Genomic DNA, 26,250 nt, shown 5'->3' with positions numbered 1-26,250 from the left:
CCCTTTTCATCCCCTAGTCTATCTCCTGAACCCCCCTCCTAGACACCTGGGTAGTAAGGCCTCCAGGCTCTTTCGCTACCTACGCACTGCTGCAAAGACCCTCATTGCAAAAAAAACTTGAGGAGTGCGAATACTACTAGAGATGAGCGAGTACTGTTCGGATCAGCCAATCCGAACAGCACGCTCGCATAGAAATGAATGGACGTAACCGGCACATGGGGGGTTAAGCGGCCAGCTGCCGTCAAAGCGGAAGTACCAGGTGCATCCATTCATTTCTATGGACCGTGTTGTTCGGATCGGCTGATCCAAACAGTACTCGCTCATCTCTAAATACTACCACTCGCCTTCAGTTTTTGGCTCGAATGAGAGATGAGGAGCCTTAAACTCTTGACTGCTAATCTCAATAATACTCTGGATGCCTTCAACTCCATCTGGACTCCTTGGGATACGCATTGCACTCTACATGGTCTCTGATCCTTGATACCCCCCCTTTCTGTTCTCGCTCTGTCCCTTTTGTTCTTTCCTTGTCCTTCATGGTTGTTCCCCCCCCCAACCCCCATTTTTTATTCCTTTTTTCAGGTAATTCCTGACAAATAAAGAAGATTGATAACACATGGATAGCAAATGAATCAGACACAGATTGCACATGAAAATACACACAGATATACAATGTCTTTGATTTCCAAATTCGCAAAAATGATAGCTAATGCAAAAGCAGCCTTACTAAGATATTTTTTCCTATTCTTTATCATGTTGAGTTTACAATAAACCTGACTTGTTAGGTTTAACACGTAAGAGATTTTCAGGTTTGAATTTTGTTATTTGGGATTCTGTGTTGGAAATATAACTACAGTATTCAGATTTTGAATGTAATGTGGATTTACTGTATTTGTAATACTTGTTGTTTTGTTTTTTTTTTCAATATTGCTTGGAACCTTTGTGAAAAGGTCCTCAGCTGAGTAAAGAATGTAGACAGCCATTGTGACTTAGGCTAGATTTACACAACTATAATACTATAAATTCATCTGCATAATGACCCTGGGTCTAATGACTCAATCTAACATCATAATATGGTAGATCCATAGATATGGAATTAATACAGGATTTGTGCTAATAATTTGGTCCATATAATATGCTTTTACAAGTTGAAGTCACTAGACTAGCAGCTTGGGTGGGATTTGTGTTTGCAGTATGGTCCGTATACTATTTATATGAATATTATTCTAGTACAATAAGTTACATTTTCAAAGATTTCCTGTAAGGGCAGCCTCAGATCTGTGCAGGGTATGGGGAGATCCCCCACAGATCCCATACTAGTGACATATGATGTGGATAGATCATCAGTGTGAAAATCCATTTATGGCAAGAAAACCCCTTTTAGGCTAAGGCCCCACGGGATGATCTGCAGTGCTAAAGCACTGCGGGAAAAACCGCAGCGGGAACACATTGTGGTTCTTCCTGCAGAGCTGAAAACAGAAAGCTTGCAGGGTTTCCTCCATGAACTTTCTGTTACAATTATATTTACGGGAAAGCCACCGATGTTTCCATAGATATAATTGACATGCTGCAATTTCCAAAACCACGCCAGTTTAGGAAATCTCAGCGTGTTCGCGCTGCAGATTTTACCGCAAAGTGGGTCTCTTCATAAAATGGGTCTGTTTATACGGACTATCAGCAATAACATTAAAGGGATTCTACCATTAAAAATCTTAAAGGCTATTCGTCTCCTACCTTTAGATGGGATCTCCGCTGCGCCATTCCTTAGTAATACCGTTTTTTACCAGTATGTAAATTAGTTCTTTAGTTTTTTAATGGTAGAATCCCTTTAACTGCAGTGGACAGTACTGAGGTAACATGACAGTGTCAAAGCATTATTACTGGATGCTATAGTAGATCACCATGGGATCCAAGTACCAACGGCTTGGAAGTGGCGATGTCCAGAATGTGTCTATGCCTTGGCTTTTTATTTTACAGCTTTCTAAAGTTTTTGGCAAGCAGTTTTTATTTAATACAAAATCCATTTTAAAAAGCCAGAACTGGAGGGATGAGGCAGTACGGGATCTCACTGCATACTGTCTAGTTAGTGAATGAAATGTGTATGTGCATTAAAGTCTAATGTGAGTGTAATAGCAAGAACAGTTGACGTTTACTGTTGCTCTGAATGATTGAAGTGATTATCTTAAGGAAGACTCATCGGCATTGTATAATCTGAAACATCAAGATTCATTTGTCCACTTTAATCAAGTTTCCGACCAAGTTATTGTGGAAAGCGCTGAGTTGCAAAACATGTTGACTGTCTGAGAGATGACAAATGTACATTTCAATGAAATATAAATTAACGTTGACAAGACTGCATTCATTTCCAAAAGTTTACTTCTATCAACCTAATAGAAGAACTACTTCTTTCATGCAATACTATGTTCTATACAGGCTTTCTCATTTCAAACCAAAATCACAGAGGTATATATGGAGTTGTCTGTGCCCCCGAGCCTAGATGACACCCGGGCCCTGTATAAGCGTTGCACAATATAGCATTACTGACTATACTACAAATAGGCATCATCCTGTAATATTTATCTACAACAACACTGTTTATTATCATATAACATCATTGGATGGCTGAGGTCACATCTAGGCACAATGGCAGGTGCTCCAGTAGTCTGTCTCCTTAGGCCTTCCCTTCTAGAGGTTCCTGCAGACACTGCCATCACCAATCATGTTGCAGAATCCTGCTGCCGTTTCTTTGTGTGGCCTACTACTAGGTGAGTACATATGCAATATCCCAAAATCAAATATCTAAGAAGGCCCTAAAGCAAGAACTGTCCATCAAGCTAGTAAGAGATAACAGAAAGAGTCAGAGGTAAGAGCCAGGAAATTAGGCTAATACTAAAAGCAAAGTGTCAATGCAGTTGTAGGAACTTGTGAAGGGGAGCAGGTATTATACTGTACAGTAGTAAGCAATTGTACGTAGTTGTACAGTAGGTCCTAAGAATAACTTTTTTGGTGGATCCTAGGCGCCTCAGTTTCACACTATTATGTTTATGTACTGCCACCGAGTGGTTGTGAAGGGATTTGCAACCTATTGAGGGTTTTCTATTTTATTCCAATTATATATTGAATTTTTATTGTGAGAAACATAGAAAAATTCTTTTTAAGTGTCATATAAAAACAAGTATATTTTTTTTTATAAAAAAAAGATGAAAATGAATTTTAGTTACAATTATAGTTTGTGTATAAATAAACCTCCACATACTTCATTATCTAATTACACAAAACAAAGACCTAATGTGGTCTAATGTGTCCTAAAAAGAAATATTAAACATAGCTAGGTTGATTAAAAAATGAAATTGTTAAAATAGTTATTTAGGTTCATGGTTAAAATTGAAAAATAGGCCCAGTAAGGAAGAGGGATAAAACCACTAATAATAATAATAATAATAATAATAATTATTATTATTATTATTATTATTATTATTATTATTATTAGAGATGAGCGAACACTAAAATGTTCGAGGTTCGAAATTCGATTCGAACAGCCGCTCAATGTTCGTGTGTTCGAACGGGTTTCGAACCCCATTATAGTCTATGGGGAACAGATACTCGTTAAGGGGGAAACCCAAATCCGTGTCTGGAGGGTCACCAAGTCCACTATGACACCCCAGGAAATGATGCCAACACCTCTGGAATGACACTGGGACAGCAGGGGAAGCATGTCTGGGGGCATCTAACACACCAAAGACCCTCTATTACCCCAACATCACAGCCTAACAACTACACACTTTCCACATTCAAAAAAACCTCTATCAAAGTGGGAAAATACCTAGAAACCTTCTTTACTCCCAAAATGGATGGACACAAACCCCAATTTAAGCTCAACAAACAGTAACAACCACCCCTTTAAATCACGTTCCCCATGACAACCACAAATGGAATAGGCAATGGGAATTCCAAAAGCCCTCACCCTTAACTGTCATTTTGAGTGTGTGTGTGTGTGTGTGTGTGTGTGTGTGTGTGTGTGTGTGTGTGTGATGTGGTAAGACCTTCCAAAATTCACTTTTCTAGCACTTAACATGAGCCCTTCCAAACAAAGTTACAGGACCTTAAGCTGAGCTACCAGCAGAGATTGAGGCCCTTGGCATGAGTAGAGCCTTGCACCAGCAGTGTTTTTGGCACTTAGGGTGAGTTGAGCCTTGTACCAGCGTGTGTCCCTTAACATCAGGCAGGCCCAAAGTTCTGCGCTTTGCTCAAAAGTTCCACATTAACTAGGCTGAATGGTACAAAGATTAGTAGGCCCAAGAACCAGGAACAGGTCTTGCAATGGCTGTCGGATAACGCTTAAAGCACATTGTCCACCAGCCAGTCAGCCTCTACCTCCTCTTACCCAACAGTCTTGTCCTCCTTCCACCCAAAATTCCCAATCTTCCCAGAACAATAACCCCAACTGTCCCTGCTCCCCAGAGCTGTTCTCCCTTCCTTTGACTGTACCGCAACCTGCCCCTCCATTTCGCGATTCCACGGACCTAACAGACGAGTATCTGTGTCCAGATGCTCAAACACTAGAGTCTCCTCCATTCCATCTCCGGTCGATTTGGTGGCGGATGACCAGCAACCCACCCTCATCGACGACGATGAGACGCAGTTGCTGTCAGGGCAGCCAGTTGACATGCGCATTGTGCAGGAGGAGGAGGCGAGACAGGAGTTGGAAGAGGAGGTGGTGGACGACGAGGACACCGACCCCACCTGGACAAGGCGGATGTCAAGCTGGGAAAGTAGTGTGGATGTTGAGGCAGGTGCAGCACCAAAAAGGGTAGCTAGAGGCAGAGACATGTCCAGAGGCAGAGGTCAGCTGCTTTGCCGAAGCCAGGCCAGACCCGGAATGTCCGAAGATGTTCCCTTTTGTACCCAGCCCAGAAAAACTCCCCCATCGAGGGCACGTTTCTTGAAGGTGTAGAGTTTTTTCAAGGAATGCGCCGAGGACAGATATAGTGTCGTCTACACAATTTGCCTCTCGAAATCAAGTAGGGGCCCTGAGAAGAGCAACCTGTCCACCACTTCAATGCACCATCATTTGGAATCCAAGCAATGGAATCAGTGGCAGGCAGCAACGGCAGGACAAACGTCGCCCGCCGTTCATGCCACTGCCTCTGCTCACAGTGCTGGCGATGCACTCCAGAGGACGAGCCAGGACATCACTTCATCTGCCTCCGCCACTTTGTTGACTTCTCCCTCATCCTCCCCTGTTTCTGTCTTATCTCCTTCTCCTGCACCATCAAAGGCACCATCAGGCGCTTCTTTACAACAACCCACCATCTCTCAGACATTGGAGCGCCGGCAGAAATACACCGCTAACCACCCACCCACGCAAGCCTAGAACGCCAACATCGCTAAACTGCTGGCCCAGGAGAGGTTGGCATTCCGGCTTGTTGAAACTCCCGCCTTCCCGGGCCTGATGGCAACTGTGGCACCTCACTATGCCGTCCCTAGCTGTCACAACTTCTCCCGGTGTGGCGTCCCCGCCTTGCACCAGCACGTGTCACTCAACATCAGGTGGGCCCTTAGTTCCGCGCTTTGCTGCAAGGTCCACTTGACCACCGACACTTGGACAAGCGCCTGTGGTCAGGGATGCTGCTTATCTTTAAGGACAGGCAGGGTGAATGTGGTGGAGTCTGGTCCCGGGGTGCAAACTGAGGTACCCTATCTCCTCTCCCAGGCCAAAATTCATGGCAGGAGTAGACTGAAACCCTACGACGCTGCAACCTCCACCCCAGCTACTAGCGGCAAACGCTAAAACACTGGTGTGGGGAGACGTCAGCAGACGGTGCTGAAGCTCATCAGCTTGGGGGACAGACAGCACAGTGCCTCCGAGGTCAGGGATGCCATCCTGGCTGAGATGGCATTTTTTTTTCCCTGCTACACCTGGGGCCTGGCATTTTTACGCCTGTGATAATGGCTGGAACCTGGTAGCGGCTCTGGAGCTTGCCAGCCTCCAACACGTTCCATGTTTGGCCCACGTCTAACCTAGTGGTGCAAAGTTTTTTGAAAACATACCCAAATGTACCGAAGCTACTGTTGAAAATGCGGCGCTTGTGCGCCCACTTTTGCAAGTGCACAGGAGTCGCTGCTAGCCTAAAAACACTCTAGCAAGGCCTACATCTGTCCAAACACAGGCTGTTGTCCGTCATTCACACATGCTGAAACCCTACAATACCATATCTTGAGCAGGGTGTGTGAGCTGCACAGACCTTTGATGGAGTTCCATCTACAAAACCCAAGGGTTCCTCAAAGTCAGCTCCCAAAGTTTCTGCACCATGAGTTTCCAGGGGTGGCAGAGTTATGGCTAGGGGCAGAGGCATGGATAGGGATGATGTCTAGGGGCAAAATCAGTGTGGATGTGGAGGCAAGCTAAGCAGGAAAAACTGGGGGTACAAGCTAAGGCATGGACTGGGGTGATGTCTAGGGGCAAAAGCAGTGTGGATGTGGAGGCAAGCAAAGCAGGGAAAATGGTGGCTAGAGGCAAAGGGATGTCCATAGGCAGCAAGGGCAAAGATGCAAAACTCTCCCCTGTTTCAAGAATTTTCCTGACTTGTCTCCCCACAAAACATTCCTGGGAGGAGGGCTGAAACACCACCCTCCTCCTCCTCCGCTGTTAGATTGACCCCAGCTACGAGCTGAAAACGCTGCAACACTGGTGTGGGGAGACGTCAGCAGGCTGGGCTGAAGCTCATCAGCTTGGGAGACGGACAGCACACTGCCTCTGAGGTCAGGGATAACATCCTGGATGAGATGGCAATTTGTTTATCTCCGCTGCCCCTGGGGCCAGGCTTTTTTGTCTTGTTGGAGGGCTCTGGAGCTTGCCAGCCTCCAACACGTTCCATGCCTGGCCCACGTGTTCAATGTAGTGGTGCAATGATTTTTAAAAACATACCCCAAATTAGCTGAGCTAAGGGTGAAAGTGCGGCACTTGGACACCCACTTTCCCAAGTCTACAGTACCTGGAGCTAGCCGCAATACACTCCAGCAAGGCCTACATCTGCCTGAAGCACCTACTGTTGTGTGAGGTCACCACACGCTCTAACCCTAGATACCGTATGTTCAGCAGGGTGTGTGAGCAGCAGAGACCTTTGATGGAGTACCAGCTACAAAACCCAAGGGTTCCTCAGAGTCAGCTCCCTCACTTTCTGCACCATGAGTTTCCATGGGTGGCAGACTTATGGCTAGAGGCACAGGCATGGATAGGGGTGATGTGTAGGGGCAAAAGCAGTGTGGATGTGGAGGCAAGCTAAGCAGCAAAAACTGGGGGTACAAGCAGCCGGTGGCATCATCACTGACAAGCACAGCTGTCTGTCAGCTGACAGGCTGATTTTCACCAAAATGAACAGACAATGGATAGACTCATCATATACATGTCAGTTACATGAAAAATTTAGTGCAATTTGCAAGTCCAAGATGGGTTGGAGATCTGTATAGAGGAATCTCACCACCTCTTGCGGGTGCCATCATTTGGAAGGCAAGCCCTGGGCTCAGTGGGTGAGAGCAAGCGCAGGATAATCGTCGTTTGGCCTGGCGGCCACTGCCTCTCCCACTGTTGACAGGGCTGGCGCTGCAGTCCAGACCAGCAGCCAGGACACCTCCACATCTGCCTCTGACACTTTGGGGAGTTCACCCTCATCCTCACCTATTCCTGCCATTTCTCCTTTTGCCCGCGCCATCATGCGCCTCTTCCCAGCAACTCCCCATCTCCCAAGCCTTTCATTTCATGCTAAAGTACAGCGCAACCCACCCACATGCCCAAGGCTTCAACGGCCTCATCTCAAGAAATCTGGCCCAGGAGATGTTGGAATCCCGGCTGGGGGACACTCTGCCCTTTTTGGGCAGAGTGTCTACTGCGCCACCGCACTGTGCCGTCCACACCAGCACTTTCCCCCAAACATGAGGCAGTCCCTAAATTCAGCGCTTAGCCCTAAAGTTCCACGTGACCAGTTACGAATGGACAAGTGCATGCGGACAGGGACGCTACCTTTCAATTTTGGCACAGTGGTTGAATGTAGTTGAGGCATGGACCGGGTCGCAAAATGTGGTGGCCTGACTTGTCTCCCCACACAACATTCCTGGGAGGAGGGCTGAAACACCACCCTCCTCCGCTGTTAAATTGACCCCAGCTACGAGATGGAAACGCTGCAACACTGGTGTGGGGAGACGTCAGCGGGCCGTGCTGAAGCTCATCAGCTTAGGGGCCAGACAGCACACTGCCTACAAAGTGAGTTATGCCATCCTCGATGAGACGGCAATGTGGTTTTTGCCACTGCACCTGGGCCCAGGCATGTTGTCATGTGTGATAATGGCCGTAACCTGGGATCGGCTCTGTAGCTTGGCAGCCTGCAACATATTCCATGCCTGGGCCACGTTTTTAACTCATTGCTGCTAATCTTTTGAAAAAGGTACCCCAATGTTCCTGAGCTACTGGTGAAAGTGTGGCACTTGTGCGGATAGTTTTTAAAGTCTATAGTTGCCGCTGCTAGCCTCTATGCACTCCTACAATGCCTGTACCTGCTGGAACAACGGCTGTTGTGCGATGTCTCCACACTGCTGGCACTAAACATATCATGTGTTGAGCAGAGTGTGTGAGCAGCACAGACCTTTGATGTAGTTCCAACTCCAAAACCCTCGGGTTCGTCAAAGTCAACTCCCTCAGTTGCTCAACCATGAGTGGCCATGGGTGGCAGACTTATGTGAAATCCCATCCCATCCATTGCACTGGACACGAAACATTAGCATGCGCTCAGCACAACTTCGGATATGGCAGCTGCTTTAAGCAGGGTGCAGGGTACAACACAGACCAGGCCCGAGCACCAGGAACAGGTGTTAGAAATACTGCAGCATCCGCCATTTCCTTCCAATTTTGGGGTTTTGGACCCTCCACCGACTTGTCTGTACCTAAGTGGGGATCATGAGACACAGTTGCCATCAGGGCAAGCTGTGGTCATGTGCGGTTTGCAGTAAGGGGCCAGTGCGCAATTGGAAGAGGAGTTGGTGGATGACGAGGCCACCGACCCCACATGGACAGGGGTGATGTCTAGGGGCTAAAGCAGTGTAGATGTAGAGGGAAGCTAAATCAACAAAAAACCTGGGTAGAAGCAAAGGCATAAACTGGGGTGATGTTTAGGGGCTAAAGCAGTGTAGATGTGGAGGGAAGCTAATTCAACAAAAAAAAAACAGGGTAGAAGCAAAGGCATAAACTGGGGTGATGTTTAGGGGCTAAAGCAGTGTAGATGTGGAGGGAAGCTAATTCAACAAAAAAAAACAGGGTAGAAGCAAAGGCATAAACTGGGGTGATGTTTAGGGGTGAAAGCAGTGTAGATGTGGAGGGAAGCTAAGCAGCAAAAACAGTGGGTAGAAGCAAAGGCATGCAAAACTCTACCCTGTTGGAAGACTTATTCCTAGGTCTGGAACACGTTAATGGCCCCCCTGGACAAACTACTGCCACTCAGGGGCCTAGTGTCACCAGGAGGGACAAGTATAGGCGCATGTTGTGGGAATACCTGGCTGACACCAGCTCTGTCCTCTCCGATCCCTCTGTGCTCTACAGCCTACACTTATTTTCTCATCTTTTTTTCTGCACTGCACATCTCTTGCCTGCTTCCTTTGGGATCTTACAAGTGGTGGTCCACTTCCAAAGATGGTAATTTCACTAGACAGTGTAACGGGAGTAGCTGAGGGATCGCTGTCTTAACCACTTTTTGGCACAAAATTAACTTCCAAAGCCAAATATGGTGCAAGTATATGATGCAAGGACACCTACACACCTATCTCTGACACATTGGGGAGTTCACCCTCATGCGCCCTTTTGGCCTACACCATCATGCGCCTCTTCCCAGCCACTCCACATTTCCCAAGCTTTTCATTGCAGGCAGAAGTACAACACAACCCACCCCCATGCCCAAGCCTTTAACAGCCTCATCGATAAACTGCTGGCCCTGGAGATGTTGGTGTTTGTTTATGCTTCTGGAGACCCAGGCCTTCCGTCAGCAGATGGCAGCTGGGGCACCTCCCTATGCTGGGCCTAGCCGTTACTACTTCTCTTGGTGTGCTGTCCCTGCCTTGCACCTGCATGTGTCCCATAACATCAGTCGGGCCCAGAGCTCTGCGCTTTGCTGCAAGGTCCACTTGACCACCGACACATGGACAAGCGCCTGTGGTCAGGGATGCTGCAGTGCTTATCTTTAATGACAGGCAGGGTGAATGTGGTGGAGTCTGGTCCCCGGGTGCAAACTGGGGTGGCCTATCTCCTCTCCCAGGCCAAAATTCATGGCAGGAGTAGACTGAAACCCTACGATGCTGCAACCTCCACCCCAGCTACTAGCGGAAAACACTGTAACACTGGCGTGGGGAGATGTCAGCAGGCCGTGCTGAAACTGATCAGCTTGGGGGACAGACAGCACAGTGCCTCCGAGGTCAGGGATGCCATCCTGGCTGAGATGGCATTTTTTTTTTTCCCTGCTACACCTGGGGCCTGGCATTTTTGCGCCTGTGATAATGGCTGGAACCTGGTAGCAGATCTGGAGCTTGCCAGACTCAAACACGGTCCACGCATGGCCCACGTTTTCCAACTTGTTGGTGCCATGTTTCTTTGAAACCTACACCATTGTGCCTGATATACAGGTCAAAGTGGGGCCATTTTCGTAAGTGAGAACTAGCCTCTGCTAGGCAGAAAACATTCAGAGCACACTCCTCTCATCTTCGCACCGTTGGCTGGCGGAGGAAGACGAGGGGGTTGGAGTGGCATCTGATGTCCCTGTCCCACACGAGGCTAGAGGGTGCACTTCAGTGCATCCCATTGCTTCACCACAAATGGTGTGAAGGGGAGTGGAAAATGGAGGAAATGGAGAGTGACCCTTACAGTTGGGGCCAGCAAAGGCATGCCAAGTAACACACTGGCACACATGGCTGACTTCATCTTGGGTTGCTATTCAACACATATTTCACATCATGAAGAACAAATAATACTGGATTTTTACAAGCCTCGAACCCCGGTCTAGGTCTAATGTCTGTTCCTTACTTATATTAGGGGAGAGGGAAAAAAAATTACTTCAGTGATAAGTTTAGCGTACATAGACTGACTATTAATGTGTATCCCACTTAGTGTTGTTAGGGTTACACACCGTCACAACCTGGCTAAAGCTTCTATAGCTGTTAATAAAGTCAACATAACTTTACGGTATCCAAAAAGACAGCTGGTACCGACAGAGAGCAAGACAAATGTCAACCAAAGCTGTGAGCTCTGAACACCCACAGTGACTTTGGCGTCATCATCATTATAAGGGAGCGGGTGGTAATAAATAACTTGGCAGTGCCTAAAACCCAAAAAGCTTATACAACTATATTTACATTAAGATACACAAATGACACTTTTCAGTAGCATGTCATGAGACAAGCTGATAAGCTCTTCCTTTGTGCAGTGCTATTTGAAAGTTAAACGCTGCCTTTATTTTAATTCTGGAGAAGGTGCAGACATTAGATTTAGAACATGTTGTCTTCATTGTCCAAATCCTCTATATAGGTAACGTGTTTTTCAGGCCGAGCTGTCTGGGAACGAGCTGGTGCAGCACTGACAACCTGGGTGAATATGGCAAGAGCCTGAGATGTAGGGTGAATGAATCCCCAAATTATTTGGGGAATTTCCACTCAGAAACTGGCACTATATACCAGTAGCAAAAATTGTGGGTGCACGTAACCCCAATATGTTCTTTGAATTACCAGTCAGAAACTGGCACTATATAGCAGTAGCAAAAATTGTGGGTGCACGTAACCCCAATATATTCTTTGAATTCCCAGTGAGACAATGGCAATATATACCAGTAGCAAAAATTGTGGGTGCACGTAACCCCCATATATTCTTTGAATTCCCAGTGAGACAATGGCACTATATACCAGTAGCAAAAATTGTGGGTGCACATAACCCCAATATATTCTTTGAATTCCCAGTGAGACAATGGCACTATATACCAGTAGCAAAAATTGTGGGTGCACATAACCCCAATATATTCTTTGAATTCCCAGTGAGACAATGGCACTATATACCAGTAGCAAAAATTGTGGGTGCACGTAACCCCCATAAATTCTTTGAATTCCCAGTCAGACAATGGTACTATATACCAGTAGCAAAAATTGTGGGTGCACATAACCCCCCATATATTCTTTGAATTCCCAGTGAGACAATGGCACTATGTACCAGTAGCAAAAATTGTGGGTGCACGTAACCCCAATATATTCTTTGAATTACCAGTCAGAAACTGGAACTATATAGCAGTAGCAAAAATTGTGGGTGCACATAACCCCCATATATTCTTTGAATTCCCAGTGAGACAATGGCACTATATACCAGTAGCAAAAATTGTGGGTGCACGTAACCCCCATATATTCTTTGAATTCCCAGTCAGACAATGGCAATATATACCAGTAGCAAAAATTGTGGGTGCACGTAACCCCAATATATTCTTTGAATTACCAGTCAGAAACTGGCACTATATAGCAGTAGCAAAAATTGTGGGTGCACGTAACCCCAATATATTCTTTGAATTCCCAGTGAGACAATGGCACTATATACCAGTAGCAAAAATTGTGGGTGCACGTAACCCCAATATATTCTTTGAATTACCAGTCAGAAACTGGCACTATATAGCAGTAGCAAAAATTGTGGGTGCACATAACCCCAATATATTCTTTGAATTCCCAGTGAGACAATGGCACTATATACCAGTAGCAAAAATTGTGGGTGCACGTAACCCCAATATATTCTTTGAATTCCCAGTGAGACAATGGCACTATATACCAGTAGCAAAAATTGTGGGTGCACGTAACCCCCATATATTCTTTGAATTCCCAGTCAGACAATGGCACTATATACCAGTAGCAAAAATTGTGGGTGCACATAACCCCCATATATTCTTTGAATTCCCAGTGAGACAATGGCACTATATACCAGTAGCAAAAATTGTGGGTGCACGTAACCCCAATATATTCTTTGAATTACCAGTCAGAAACTGGAACTATATAGCAGTAGCAAAAATTGTGGGTGCACATAACCCCCATATATTCTTTGAATTCCCAGTGAGACAATGGCACTATATACCAGTAGCAAAAATTGTGGGTGCACGTAACCCCAATATATTCTTTGAATTCCCAGTGAGACAATGGCACTATATACCAGTAGCAAAAATTGTGGGTGCACGTAACCCCCATATATTCTTTGAATTCCCAGTGAGACAATGGCACTATATACCAGTAGCAAAAATTGTGGGTGCACATAACCCCCATATATTCTTTGAATTCCCAGTGAGACAATAGCACTATATACCAGTAGCAAAAATTGTGGGTGCACGTAACCCCAATATATTCTTTGAATTCCCAGTGAGACAATGGCACTATATACCAGTAGCAAAAATTGTGGGTGCACGTAACCCCCATATATTCTTTGAATTCCCAGTCAGACAATGGCACTATATACCAGTAGCAAAAATTGTGGGTGCACATAACCCCCATATATTCTTTGAATTCCCAGTGAGACAATGGCACTATATACCAGTAGCAAAAATTGTGGGTGCACGTAACCCCCATATATTCTTTGAATTACCAGTCAGAAACTGGAACTATATAGCAGTAGCAAAAATTGTGGGTGCACATAACCCCCATATATTCTTTGAATTCCCAGTGAGACAATGGCACTATATACCAGTAGCAAAAATTGTGGGTGCACGTAACCCCCATATATTCTTTGAATTCCCAGTCAGACAATGGCACTATATAGCAGTAGCAAAAATTGTGGGTGCACGTAACCCCAATATATTCTTTGAATTCCCAGTGAGACAATGGCACTATATACCAGTAGCAAAAATTGTGGGTGCACGTAACCCCAATATATTCTTTGAATTCCCAGTCAGAAACTGGCACTATATATCAGTAGCAAAAATTGTGGGTGCACGTAACCCCAATATATTCTTTGAATTCCCAGTGAGACAATGGCACTATATGGCAGTAGCAAAAATAGTGGGTGTATATAGCCCCAATTCTATTGCTAGGGGACTTGCAGGGTATTTCTGAGGTGAAGGTGGGGGGGCACACCGTTGAACGGGGATTTGGGGTGTATATATGGGGTATACGGGAATACACTGTCATTGTGTTCCATTCAGGATCCTGGGAAAGCTGGGTTGCGGCGATTGAGCCCGTCAGTGCCATGTTACACTGACAAGCTTCTCCCTGGAATTGAAGTGATATGTAACCCCAATATATTCTTTGAATTCCCAGTGAGACAATGGCACTATATGGCAGTAGCAAAAATAGTGGGTGTATATAGCCCCAATTCTATTGCTAGGGGACTTGCAGGGTATTTCTGGGGTGAAGGTGGGGGGGCACACCGTTGGAACGGGTATCGGGGGTATATATCGGGTATACGGGAATACACTGTCAGTGTATTCCATTCAGGATCCTGGGAAAGCTGGGTTGCGGAGATTGAGCCCGTCAGTGCCACGTTACACTGACAAGCTTCTCCCTGGAATTTAGCTCTTATAAGAGCTGTTGGTTGTCTTCTCCTTCCTATCCTAGCCTGTCCCTGCCTACCCAGAATCTAAGCCCTAGCTAACTGGACGGAAACCTCCGTCCCCGGTGAATTGCAAGCTCAGAATGACGCGAACCTGGGCGTCGCTGTTCTTTTAAATTAGAGGTCACATGTTTTCGGCAGCCAATGGGTTTTGCCTACTTTTTTCAACGTCACCGGTGTCGTAGTTCCTGTCCCACCTACCCTGCGCTGTTATTGGAGCAAAAAAGGTGCCAGGGAAGGTGGGAGGGGAATCGAGTAATGGCGCACTTTACCACGCGGTGTTCGATTCGATTCGAACATGCCGAACAGCCTAATATCCGATCGAACATGAGTTCGATAGAACACTGTTCGCTCATCTCTAATTATTATTATTATTATTATTCATACATTTTTTTCATATAGCAGTGGATAAATACATTTAATATAAATCTGCAGTAAATATATAAAAAAACAACTTTGTTTAAAAGTATCAGAATATATCAGTTTCATTAGAGGATCTTTACAAACAAGCGTTACAACTCAAACACATTTCTTCCAAAGATGGCCAAGCATTTACATACAGTCAATGTAAAAAAAATAAATCTTTTTTTTTCAGTTGTAGACTAAAGAGTAGATATGAGCGAACACTGTTCGATCGAATAGATATTCGATCGAATATCAGGCTGTTTGAGGTATTCGATTCCAATCGAATACCATGAGGCAAACGCACTAAAAATTTGTATCCCCTCCCACCTTCCCTGGCACTTTTTTGCACCAATAATAGCGCAGGGGAGGTGGGACAGGAACTACGACAATGGAAGCATCTAAAAAAATCAGAAAAATTATTGGCTGGCTAAATCAGGTGACCTCCAATTTATATGAATAGTGGATTTCACATTCATGTGACTGTGAGACAGGGACAGATGTACTGGCAGGGTTAGCTAGGGATTAGACAACAATAAGAGACGCCAGCTGCATCCAAGGTGCCAATTTAGAACAAGGATCCACGAGGTTAAAAATTAAGTCTTTATTCTTCCATATTAAAAAAGTTAGCTAGGGATTACCTTTATTTAGGTGGTAATGTCACTCACCCATCTCTTTGGGGTTCTATCTGGTCGGGATCCCTGTCAGCTTGCAATATGCACAAGCTGACTTTTTCCCATAGGAATGCTTTGACCAACGTTGATTGGAGACTGCTATGGACCGATCTTAGACTCCGCCTTCTCCGGCAGAACCAGCGTTGATTGGCCGAATGCTGTACTCTGTAAATAGGAGGCAGAGTCTAAGATCGGTCCACAGCCATCTCCATTCTGGTCCGATCTTAGACTCCGCCTCCTCACATACTTTGGCATTTGGCCAATCAACGCTGGTCAATGCATTCCTATGGGAAAAAGTCAGCTCCCGCATATCGCAATCTCACAGGGATCCCGACGTAATACAGTGACTTGGGCATGTTAGATGCCCACAGACATGCTTCACCTACTGTCCCAGTTGCATTCCAGGGTGCTGGCATCATTTCCTGCGGTGTCATAGTGGGCTTGGTGAATCTCCTGAGTCGAAGAGTGGGATCCCCTGAAACGAGCATTTTTTCCCCATAGACTATAATGGGGTTCGATATTCGTTCGAATAGTCGAATATTGAGGGGCTATTCGAAGTGAATATTGAATATTTTACTGTTCGCTCATCTCTACTAAAGAGTAATTTACTACACATTTGCATCTAGTAAAAAAATAAAATGATACAACCAGCCTTGTATAGACTCTCTGTAAACTCACTGATCACTGTAATAGAATTTGCTTTGTTTATTCCAAGATATAGAGATGTAGTGGCCATTACATTACAGGTTATATTATCAGAGAAGCATGCTATTCCAGTTGTATTGTAATGAGATCATGAGTTATATTATCAGCACAGTGAACTATGATATCATGATATTGCACTAAGACCTCTTAAAGACTGCTACATCTATAAGACATTTTATCCAATTCTGGACTGTCATTGATGATATAAGCCTGGCCAGTCCACTCTGATCCCTGCAAGGACGGACCAGTAAATCCTTGCAGTGTAAAGCAGCTGCATGAAATTGTGCTGCTGCAGAACTGGGGAGCTTGCTATTACAGCCAGAGCTCCTCCATAGAAAGCTCAATGAGCACTGTGCATATGGCTATGGGAGCCACCAAGATCAAATGATCTGCTAGATGCAGAAACTGCTATCTCTTAGGGGGCGTTCACACTACAGTTGGTGTCCGCTCAGCAGTGTCCATAACTACTGTCCGTTCAAGATTTTATCAACAGAAACTAGCTGTGTCCGTTATAATTTCCATTCATTTCAATGGGATTTTATCTGTTGTCCTTTAGTGTCCTTTAGTGTCTGTTTACAACCATGTGCGTTTTTTCAAGGGGACAAAAAAATCCTACATGCAGGACTTTTCTGTCCGTTTGAAAAAACGGACAGCAAGTGTATGGTTTTTTAACATTGAGGTCTATGGGCAACGGACAGTAACTGATAGCCATCAGTTACTGTCCATTTGTGTCCGTTAAGATAGGTGTCCGTTTTGTTTGTTTTTTAAACGCACACCTGTGGAGACACCAACGGTAGTGTGAGCCGTACCTTAGAGGATCCAAATCACAGTAAATTGTGGAAGCTGTGATTTCCTGTAACTGGGGTTAACCGTATTATAACCAGTCACAGAGGAAATCAGCAGAATGTAAACTAAAAAGACAAATAAAAAACAGAGGTTAAAGTAAAATAACAAAAATGAAAAACAATACCATGCCCACATCACAGCACTATGTGTCAGCTACATAAAAATTACCATAACAGAAAGGGAAAACTATTTTTGGCTAAGGCCCCATGTAGCAGGCCACAACCAAAAAGCATTGCAGGAGAAATGGTGGCGGAAACTATGGACTGTATGTATTACTGTTATTCTAGCAGACAGCATCTCCATTGTTCTAGTCCTCCAATGGACCAAAACAATGGAGAGGTGACACTAGAAGAAAATAAACTACACAGAATCAAGTTCACAATGCTTGATGTCACCAGCCCAAACTAAATAAATAACCTTAAGTTCTATCATAGAGATGATCAAGTTTGTGAATAATACTATAGAATAAAGAGAGAGATACAAAGAAATTAATGTTTGCATTATTTGTAGCACATTTGCAAGTAAAACTTTTACATTATGTAATAATATAAGTGACAGGCCAGCATATCATGGAAAGAGATTGATATTAGAAATTTAATCTTATTTTTTATGAAGTAGGTATAAGCCCAGACACCAAAGCCTTCTATGGATATAATATATTTATAGTTTTGGAAAGACATTTGAAAATGTCCTTCTTAGACACTTAATATGGTAATTTAAGAAGACTTCCAGCAGAAATACAACTCACGTCCTTAGCTGAATGTATGCCAGACTACACTTCTATTCTATATCTATGTACTTACTTGCAGTGCAGCATCTTCTCTGCTGCAACAAAGGCTAGGTCTTGATATTTCGATTTCCCCTCTTTTCTCTTTCTCTGTGTTCAGTCCCATGATGCCTTAGCACAGCATGAAATGGGTAGCTAGAGACAGGGCTATCTCTGCTTCTAGGAGTACAATTATCATTCCCTCATTTTATTATACATTTCCTTGCTTTTCTATTGAGAGCTGTATCCTGCTTCCCACTATGTATGGTGTATGGCTTGTGGGTAAAGTAGGCTAAAAAGGGGGTGGTCACTTCAAACAGTTATATCTCAGGCATTATAAAATGGAGAAACTTGGTTCTGATGTTGTATGAAGGAAGATATTCTCATCCTTCATATAACACTAAGACACTAAGTTCTACGATTTCTAGAGATACCACTGGTTGAAAATACAATCTGGATTGGAATATTTATATTCAGCTGCATAGAACTAACCCAACCCACACTGTTGATTTCTCGATCCATAATATAAATAGAATCTCCTCTCTTATAGACACCAGAAACAAATTTCTATGTTTCAAATGTAATAATAATGAAATATAACAGTATGAAGTGACTCCCCCCCTCCCCATCCCTATATTGTCTTCAGTACACATAAGCCAGTGAGAAGCAGGATACAGCTCTAAATAAAGAAGCAAGGGAAATAAAGAAGCACACAATTTCCTAGAAAGAAGCCAAAATGTGTTAATAATAATATTACAGTATTTAGCAACGATACAAACACTACCAGAAAATCAAAAATAGTTTTTAGAAAGTTTAGTTGAGCGTTAAAAAGCACAAGTTGCATAAATTTGTTTAAATCCCTCTCAGATATTTTGGATATTTTTAAGCTGCCTATGTACTGGAGTACAGTTTGTGTTTTTAAAGGCACTTTAGCATTTTATAAAAAGGCGAACGTCATAAATGCATTGATAGATGTTACTACTGATAAACAACTCCCATGTCCCACAACAAAGAAAGCAAAGTCATGAGACTTGTTTAAAAGTCTTTAAGGTTGGTGCAAACACATGGTGATTCTTGTACACACAACGTAAAACTAAAAAAATAATAAGTCAAAGAATTATTGTCAATTCTTGAATTTTACTATTTACGAGTTTCAGTTAAAAAAAAAAAATCCTACAGTTATTTAAGTCATCATCAATAAATATAAATTACATTTTTTTTTCATCTTAGTGTATTTATTTATCTTTGTAATTTTTCTGAAGTATTTTCATGCATAAAGTTGCAGCTAATTTCTTTTCTTATCTGCCATTTCTACTCGTAAAAATCTTCATAATTTGTAACGTAAGCATGGTCACTCACATTATCACTACATTTATTACTATAGAATATAAGATATGAGAATTAGAAGAATTATCTCTGTAAAGGGGTTCTCTGTTTTATAATCTTTTTTATTTCTTTATAACATAGTAAATCATGTAGTTTTCTAAGATACATATGTTTAAAATTCTGCTCACGTATCTGTCTAACACTAGAACCATGTGCTCTGTCATTTGGATCCAATGGGGGACCTAAACGTCAGAGAGCCAGACTGTTAAAACAGGAGTTGACTATAATGGGGTCTGCTGGGTGTCCAATAGGTGTCTGCCATTTTAAAGCTGAAAGTGGCGGAGAAAAAAGTCCTCAGTGCAGAAGACCCCGGAGATGGAGACTCCAGCACAGATGTGAATCCAGCCTTATACCTGTTGGTTAGCCCCTGTCACTGACACCGTAGAGTGGTATAGCCCATGTACCAGTCAATCCCGTGTAATGCATCTATGATCTAAATGAAATGGACTAAACATGGCTCCTGCCAAGTAACACGCACATCATCATCAATGACTATTGGCATTCAGTAAGCAGCAGGGCTACCTGTCATCTATCAAGTGTGGGTTAAGTTTACATGCCTGATAATAATGCTGTCTGTCTATAAGTAATTCTTTTTAATAAACTGCGTGAAAAGATTTTATTCACCCAAAGCAGGTAATTTTTTCATTTCTCAGATGAAAGCCAATGTATAGGTGTAAACATGTACTTCATTCATTTCACTCTCAATTGCAACATTCATTATAAATACTGTATACAATGTATGTAACTATTGTGGCAGATTCCACTATGGTTTTGCTGCATTTACAGAACAAACTTGATAACGCAAAAGTCTTATGGGAAATATGCAAATCTATTTTCCAGGATGTAAATAGGAAAATGAAAACCTCTGTCTGCTGCCCTATTTACATCCTGGAAAATATATTTGCATATTTCCCATAATCCCCCAGTGAAGCGAAAATGGCTTTGTAAGTCTCCATACACCTGTAAGGTGCTCTCTCCTTAAGGAGTGATATTATGAGTAACAGTCTTATTTATACAAAGTCTTATTTACCACTAGGCTAAACATTTACTTCACTATTACAGTATATAAGGCACCTTGCTTTAGGTAATAACAGCCATAAATTTTACACATGCACTTAGAGAACATCATTTTCATTTACCTTGTCTGAATATGACAGAAATAACTGAAATAACTTAAAAAAAATAAGCTGGTTAAAGACATGAAGTGACACCAAATATCAACTGGAAAGGTCAAAGTGTTTGTCACTGCCACCATCAATATCATCATAACCTCGCTATGACTAATCTTCACTTTGTGCTCAGTAACATCTGCAGCTGGCATGATTCAGAATGTCATCGGTAAATGATGAGTAATGGAGTGATAATGGATGTGTATAATACATAAAGTGCATCCTAAGTGTAAACAAACACCTTCCTATTTGCATTCACATTGCTTGTCATGTCTATTGTTTCTTTGAAGATTCACTAATTCAGCTGTCGTTCTGCTTTATAATGAATTAGTGGGTTCTTAATGTACCATGATGATTGATTCTAAGGATTACCGCAGATCAAGTTTTTTTGTATCTCCGCAAAACTAGACAGCCCATTATCTGCTTGCTCATATCTTGGCAGGGGCCTTCTGGCAACGAATACTTCATAACCTGATAAAGTAAGCAATAAATGACATGTCTATATATTACCTTACTTAATGGATCTCGAAAATCCCCCTGTTGTCAGTATCACTTATTTTGCATTGCCATTTTTTTAGATGGGAAAGTAACTACAGCAGGACAGTTAAATTAAACACAATATATTATTCTACTGCTGAAATCCTCCTGCTAGATCTGAAAATAAGTTATATGTCTACACAGTCCAAATCTATTATACTTTCAAACCAGTCATTCCATGGAGGTTCTTAATTGGGGCATTCGTTTTCATCCATCCCAACAGAAAAATAAATGAACTTCTATTTCTGAGTGTGGTTAGTTTTTCTGGACAACAAAATGGTAATGTCTGGTTCAGAGAGATATATTTGATAAAGATGAGCGAGCAGTATTTGATCGAGTAGGTATTCGATCAAATACTACTGTATTCGAAATATTCATACTCGATCGAATACTACTAGCTATTCGCAGTAAATATTCGATTCAGAACCAGCATTTATTGGCCGAATGCTATACAGTCGGCCAATCAACATTGGTTCTTCTCCTACCTTTATAAGTCTTCTCCACGCAGCGTCCCCGCGGCGTCTTCCGGCTCTCAATTCCCTCTGCCAGGCATCGGGCCTTGGCAGAGCCGACTGCGCATGTCCGCGCTACAAGAAAATGGACGCTTTGACTGTAAGCGGCCATTTTCTTGTAGTGTGGGCATGCGCAGCCGGCTCTGCCCAGGCCTGATGCCTGGCAGAGTGAATTCAGAGCTGGAAGACGCCGTGGTGACGCTGCATGGAGAAAACGTCTCGGAGATTCCAGCCCGACCCTCACTCGTGGACTTGGTAAGTTCAATTTGATCGAATGTTGCCTACCCCTGAAACAAGCATTTTTCCCCCATAGACTATAATAGGATTTGATATTCGATTAGAGTAGTCGAATATTGAGGGGCTACTCGAAACGAATATCGAATATCGAGTATTTAACTACTCGCTCATCTCTATTTGTAATAAGAGGGAGTGGTCAACTGTGTCAAAGATGATGGAAAGTTCAAGGAGGAGGAGGACAGAGTAGTTACGCTTAGCTTTGGCAGTTAGAAGTTCATCAGTGACTTTGGTTATTGAAGTTTCTGTGTAGTGATGGGATCTGAAGACTGACTATTATCAATATAAGGACTTACTGTTTAAAAAGTCTTGAGATGATAAATAATGTAATTTAATAATGCAGAAAAGTTCTGCTATTATTTATAAATATTGCTTTATTTCCAGGTATGGTTGTGTGGTGGAAGTATGGAAGTCCTCCCATGTTCAAGAGTGGCTCACATAGAACGCAAAAGAAAGCCATATAACAATAATATTGATTTCTACACAAAACGTAATGCTTTACGGGTAGCAGAAGTTTGGATGGATGACTACAAATCACATGTTTACATTGCATGGAATTTACCATTAGAGGTAAGTTATAAACAACAAATAACTAAAAAAAATATATACCTAAAAAGGGTTTCCTATAAATTTACTATTCATGTCCTATTTTCTCAAACTTATTGAAGGGGTCATTTATTTAGTAAGCAGACACAACTCCATACATTTTGCAGTGGTTGTGAATGTAACTGCAGCTATTCAAGTGAGTGGGACAAGAATACAGAACTATAATTATATGTAGCTGTATCTGCTTCTGGTATCATGGTAGTGCCGAGATTTGGACCCCCACCATTCTAATATTGAAGACCTATTCTAAGAATAAGGACAGATCATCAATATTAGTACTGAAAATCCCTTTATTCATAAAATTTACTGTATTTATAAATATATTAAGTTCCTTTTTTTATTTATAATGTCAGAACCCAGGAATTGACATAGGTGACATATCAGAAAGAATCGCTTTAAGGAAAAGCTTGAAGTGCAAAAATTTCCAATGGTACTTGGATAATGTTTATCCAGAAATGCGAAGATACAATAACACTGTTGCTTATGGAGAGGTAAGCTTTGTCTATATACAGTTTCTATCGCTAGTAGAAATGTTCTAACAGAATTATCTCGAGGCATTTTATCCTCATTATTGTATAACCAAAATAGTTTATATAAAATGACATTCTAGGAGCCTTTCTCATTCCCTTAGTTTTTTTAAAACTAATTCTGGTATAACATCTTCTATTCTTTACCGCACAATGCATTTTAGTCTTGTTGTAATAATTAGAGATGAGCGAACACTAAAATGTTCGAGGTTCGAAATTCGATTCGAACAGCCGCTCACTGTTCGAGTGTTCGAATGGGTTTCGAACCCCATTATAGTCTATGGGGAACATAAACTCGTTAAGGGGGAAACCCAAATTCGTGTCTGGAGGGTCACCAAGTCCACTATGACACCCCAGGAAATGATACCAACACCCTGGAATGACACTGGGACAGCAGGGGAAGCATGTCTGGGGGCATAAAAGTCACTTTATTTCATGGAAATCCCTGTCAGTTTGCGATTTTCGCAAGCTAACTTTTCCCCATAGAAATGCATTGGCCAGTGCTGATTGGCCAGAGTACGGAACTCGACCAATCAGCGCTGGCTCTGCTGGAGGAGGCGGAGTCTAAGATAGCTCCACACCAGTCTCCATTCAGGTCCGACCTTAGACTCCGCCTCCTCCGGCAGAGCCAGCGCTGATTGGCCGAAGGCTGGCCAATGCATTCCTATGCGAATGCAGACTTAGCAGTGCTGAGTCAGTTTTGCTCAACTACACATCTGATGCACACTCGGCACTGCTACATCAGATGTAGCAATCTGATGTAGCAGAGCCGAGGGTGCACTAGAACCCCTGTGCAAACTCAGTTCACGCTAATAGAATGCATTGGCCAGCGCTGATTGGCCAATGCATTCTATTAGCCCGATGAAGTAGAGCTGAATGTGTGTGCTAAGCACACACATTCAGCACTGCTTCATCAAGCCAATACAATGCATTAGCCAGTGCTGATTGGCCAGAGTACGGAATTCGGCCAATCAGCGCTGGCCAATGCATTCTATTAGCCCGATGAAGTAGAGCTGAATGTGTGTGCTAAGCACACACATTCAGCACTGCTTCATCAAGCCAATACAATGCATTAGCCAGTGCTGATTGGCCAGAGTACGGAATTCGGCCAATCAGCGCTGGCTCTGCTGGAGGAGGCGGAGTCTAAGGTCGGACCTGAATGGAGACTGGTGTGGAGCGATCTTAGACTCCGCCTCCTCCAGCAGAGCCAGCGCTGATTGGCCGAATTCCGTACTCTGGCCAATCAGCACTGGCTAATGCATTGTATTGGCGTGATGAAGCAGTGCTGAATGTGTGTGCTTAGCACACACATTCAGCTCTACTTCATCGGGCTAATAGAATGCATTGGCCAGCGCTGATTGGCCGAATTCCGTACTCTGGCCAATCAGTGCTGGCCAATGCATTCTATTAGCTTGATGAAGCAGAGTGTGCACAAGGGTTCAAGCGCACCCTCGGCTCTGATGTAGCAGAGCCGAGGCTGCACAAGGGTTCAAGCGCACCCTCGGCTCTGATGTAGGAGAGCCGAGGGTGCACTTGAACCCTTGTGCAGCCTCGGCTCTGCTACATCAGAGCCGAGGGTGCGCTTGAACCCTTGTGCACACTCTGCTTCATCAAGCTAATAGAATGCATTGGCCAGCGCTGATTGGCCAATGTATTCTATTAGCCTGATGAAGTAGAGCTGAATGTGTGTGCTAAGCACACACATTCAGCTCTACTTCATCGGGCTAATAGAATGCATTGGCCAGCGCTGATTGGCCAGAGTACGGAACTCGACCAATCAGCGCTGGCTCTGCTGGAGGAGGCGGAGTCTAAGATCGCTCCACACCAGTCTCCATTCAGGTCCGACCTTAGACTCCGCCTCCTCCAGCAGAGCCAGCGCTGATTGGCCGAATTCCGTACTCTGGCCAATCAGCACTGGCTAATGCATTGTATTGGCGTGATGAAGCAGTGCTGAATGTGTGTGCTTAGCACACACATTCAGCTCTACTTCATCGGGCTAATAGAATGCATTGGCCAATCAGCGCTGGCCAATGCATTCTATTAGCGTGAACTGAGTTTGCACAGGGGTTCTAGTGCACCCTCGGCTCTGCTACATCAGATTGCTACATCTGATGTAGCAGTGCCGAGTGTGCATCAGATGTGTAGTTGAGCAAAACTGACTCAGCACTGCTAAGTCTCTGCATTCGCATAGGAATGCATTGGCCAGCCTTCGGCCAATCAGCGCTGGCTCTGCCGGAGGAGGCGGAGTCTAAGGTCGGACCTGAATGGAGACTGGTGTGGAGCGATCTTAGACTCCGCCTCCTCCAGCAGAGCCAGCGCTGATTGGTCGAGTTCCGTACTCTGGCCAATCAGCGCTGGCCAATGCATTCTATTAGCCCGATGAAGTAGAGCTGAATGTGTGTGCTTAGCACACACATTCAGCTCTACTTCATCAGGCTAATAGAATACATTGGCCAATCAGCGCTGGCCAATGCATTCTATTAGCTTGATGAAGCAGAGTGTGCACAAGGGTTCAAGCGCACCCTCGGCTCTGATGTAGCAGAGCTGAGGGTGCACAAGGGTTCAAGTGCACCCTCGGCTCTCCTACATCAGAGCCGAGGGTGCGCTTGAACCCTTGTGCAGCCTCGGCTCTGCTACATCAGAGCCGAGGGTGCGCTTGAACCCTTGTGCACACTCTGCTTCATCAAGCTAATAGAATGCATTGGCCAGCACTGATTGGCCAGAGTACGGAATTCGGCCAATCAGCGCTGGCCAATGCATCCCTATGGGAAAAAGTTTATCTCACAAAAATCACAATTACACACCCGATAGAGCCCCAAAAAGTTATTTTTAATAACATTCCCCCCTAAATAAAGGTTATCCCTAGCTATCCCTGCCTGTACAGCTATCCCTGTCTCATAGTCACAAAGTTCACATTCTCATATGACCCGGATTTGAAATCCACTATTCGTCTAAAATGGAGGTCACCTGATTTCGGCAGCCAATGACTTTTTCCAATTTTTTTCAATGCCCCCAGTGTCGTAGTTCCTGTCCCACCTCCCCTGCGCTGTTATTGGTGCAAAAAAGGCGCCAGGGAAGGTGGGAGGGGAATCGAATTTTGGCGCACTTTACTACGTGGTGTTCGATTCGATTCGAACATGGCGAACACCCTGATATCCGATCGAACATGTGTTCGATAGAACACTGTTCGCTCATCTCTAGTAATAATGATTGATCTCCAAGCAAATCGCTAC

At 43.8% G+C, this 26,250-nt stretch overlaps 1 protein-coding gene across 1 annotated transcript in view; it reads left to right on the top strand.

Annotated features, from left to right (window-relative positions):
• Nucleotides 1–26,250, top strand: part of GALNT17 (polypeptide N-acetylgalactosaminyltransferase 17) — a 359,033-nt gene that overhangs the window by 317,556 nt on the left and 15,227 nt on the right. Inside the window, exons 7-8 of the mRNA XM_075264887.1 lie at nucleotides 22,269–22,454; nucleotides 22,844–22,981. Coding sequence (XP_075120988.1) covers nucleotides 22,269–22,454; nucleotides 22,844–22,981 — 324 coding nt within the window. The remainder of the gene's footprint in view (nucleotides 1–22,268; nucleotides 22,455–22,843; nucleotides 22,982–26,250) is intronic.

This window comes from Leptodactylus fuscus, chromosome 2 (assembly GCF_031893055.1).
Source record: "Leptodactylus fuscus isolate aLepFus1 chromosome 2, aLepFus1.hap2, whole genome shotgun sequence".
Classification (NCBI taxonomy): domain Eukaryota; kingdom Metazoa; phylum Chordata; class Amphibia; order Anura; family Leptodactylidae; genus Leptodactylus; species Leptodactylus fuscus.
Note: the sequence above shows the minus strand (reverse complement) of the source record. Positions and strands in the feature narration are given on the sequence as shown.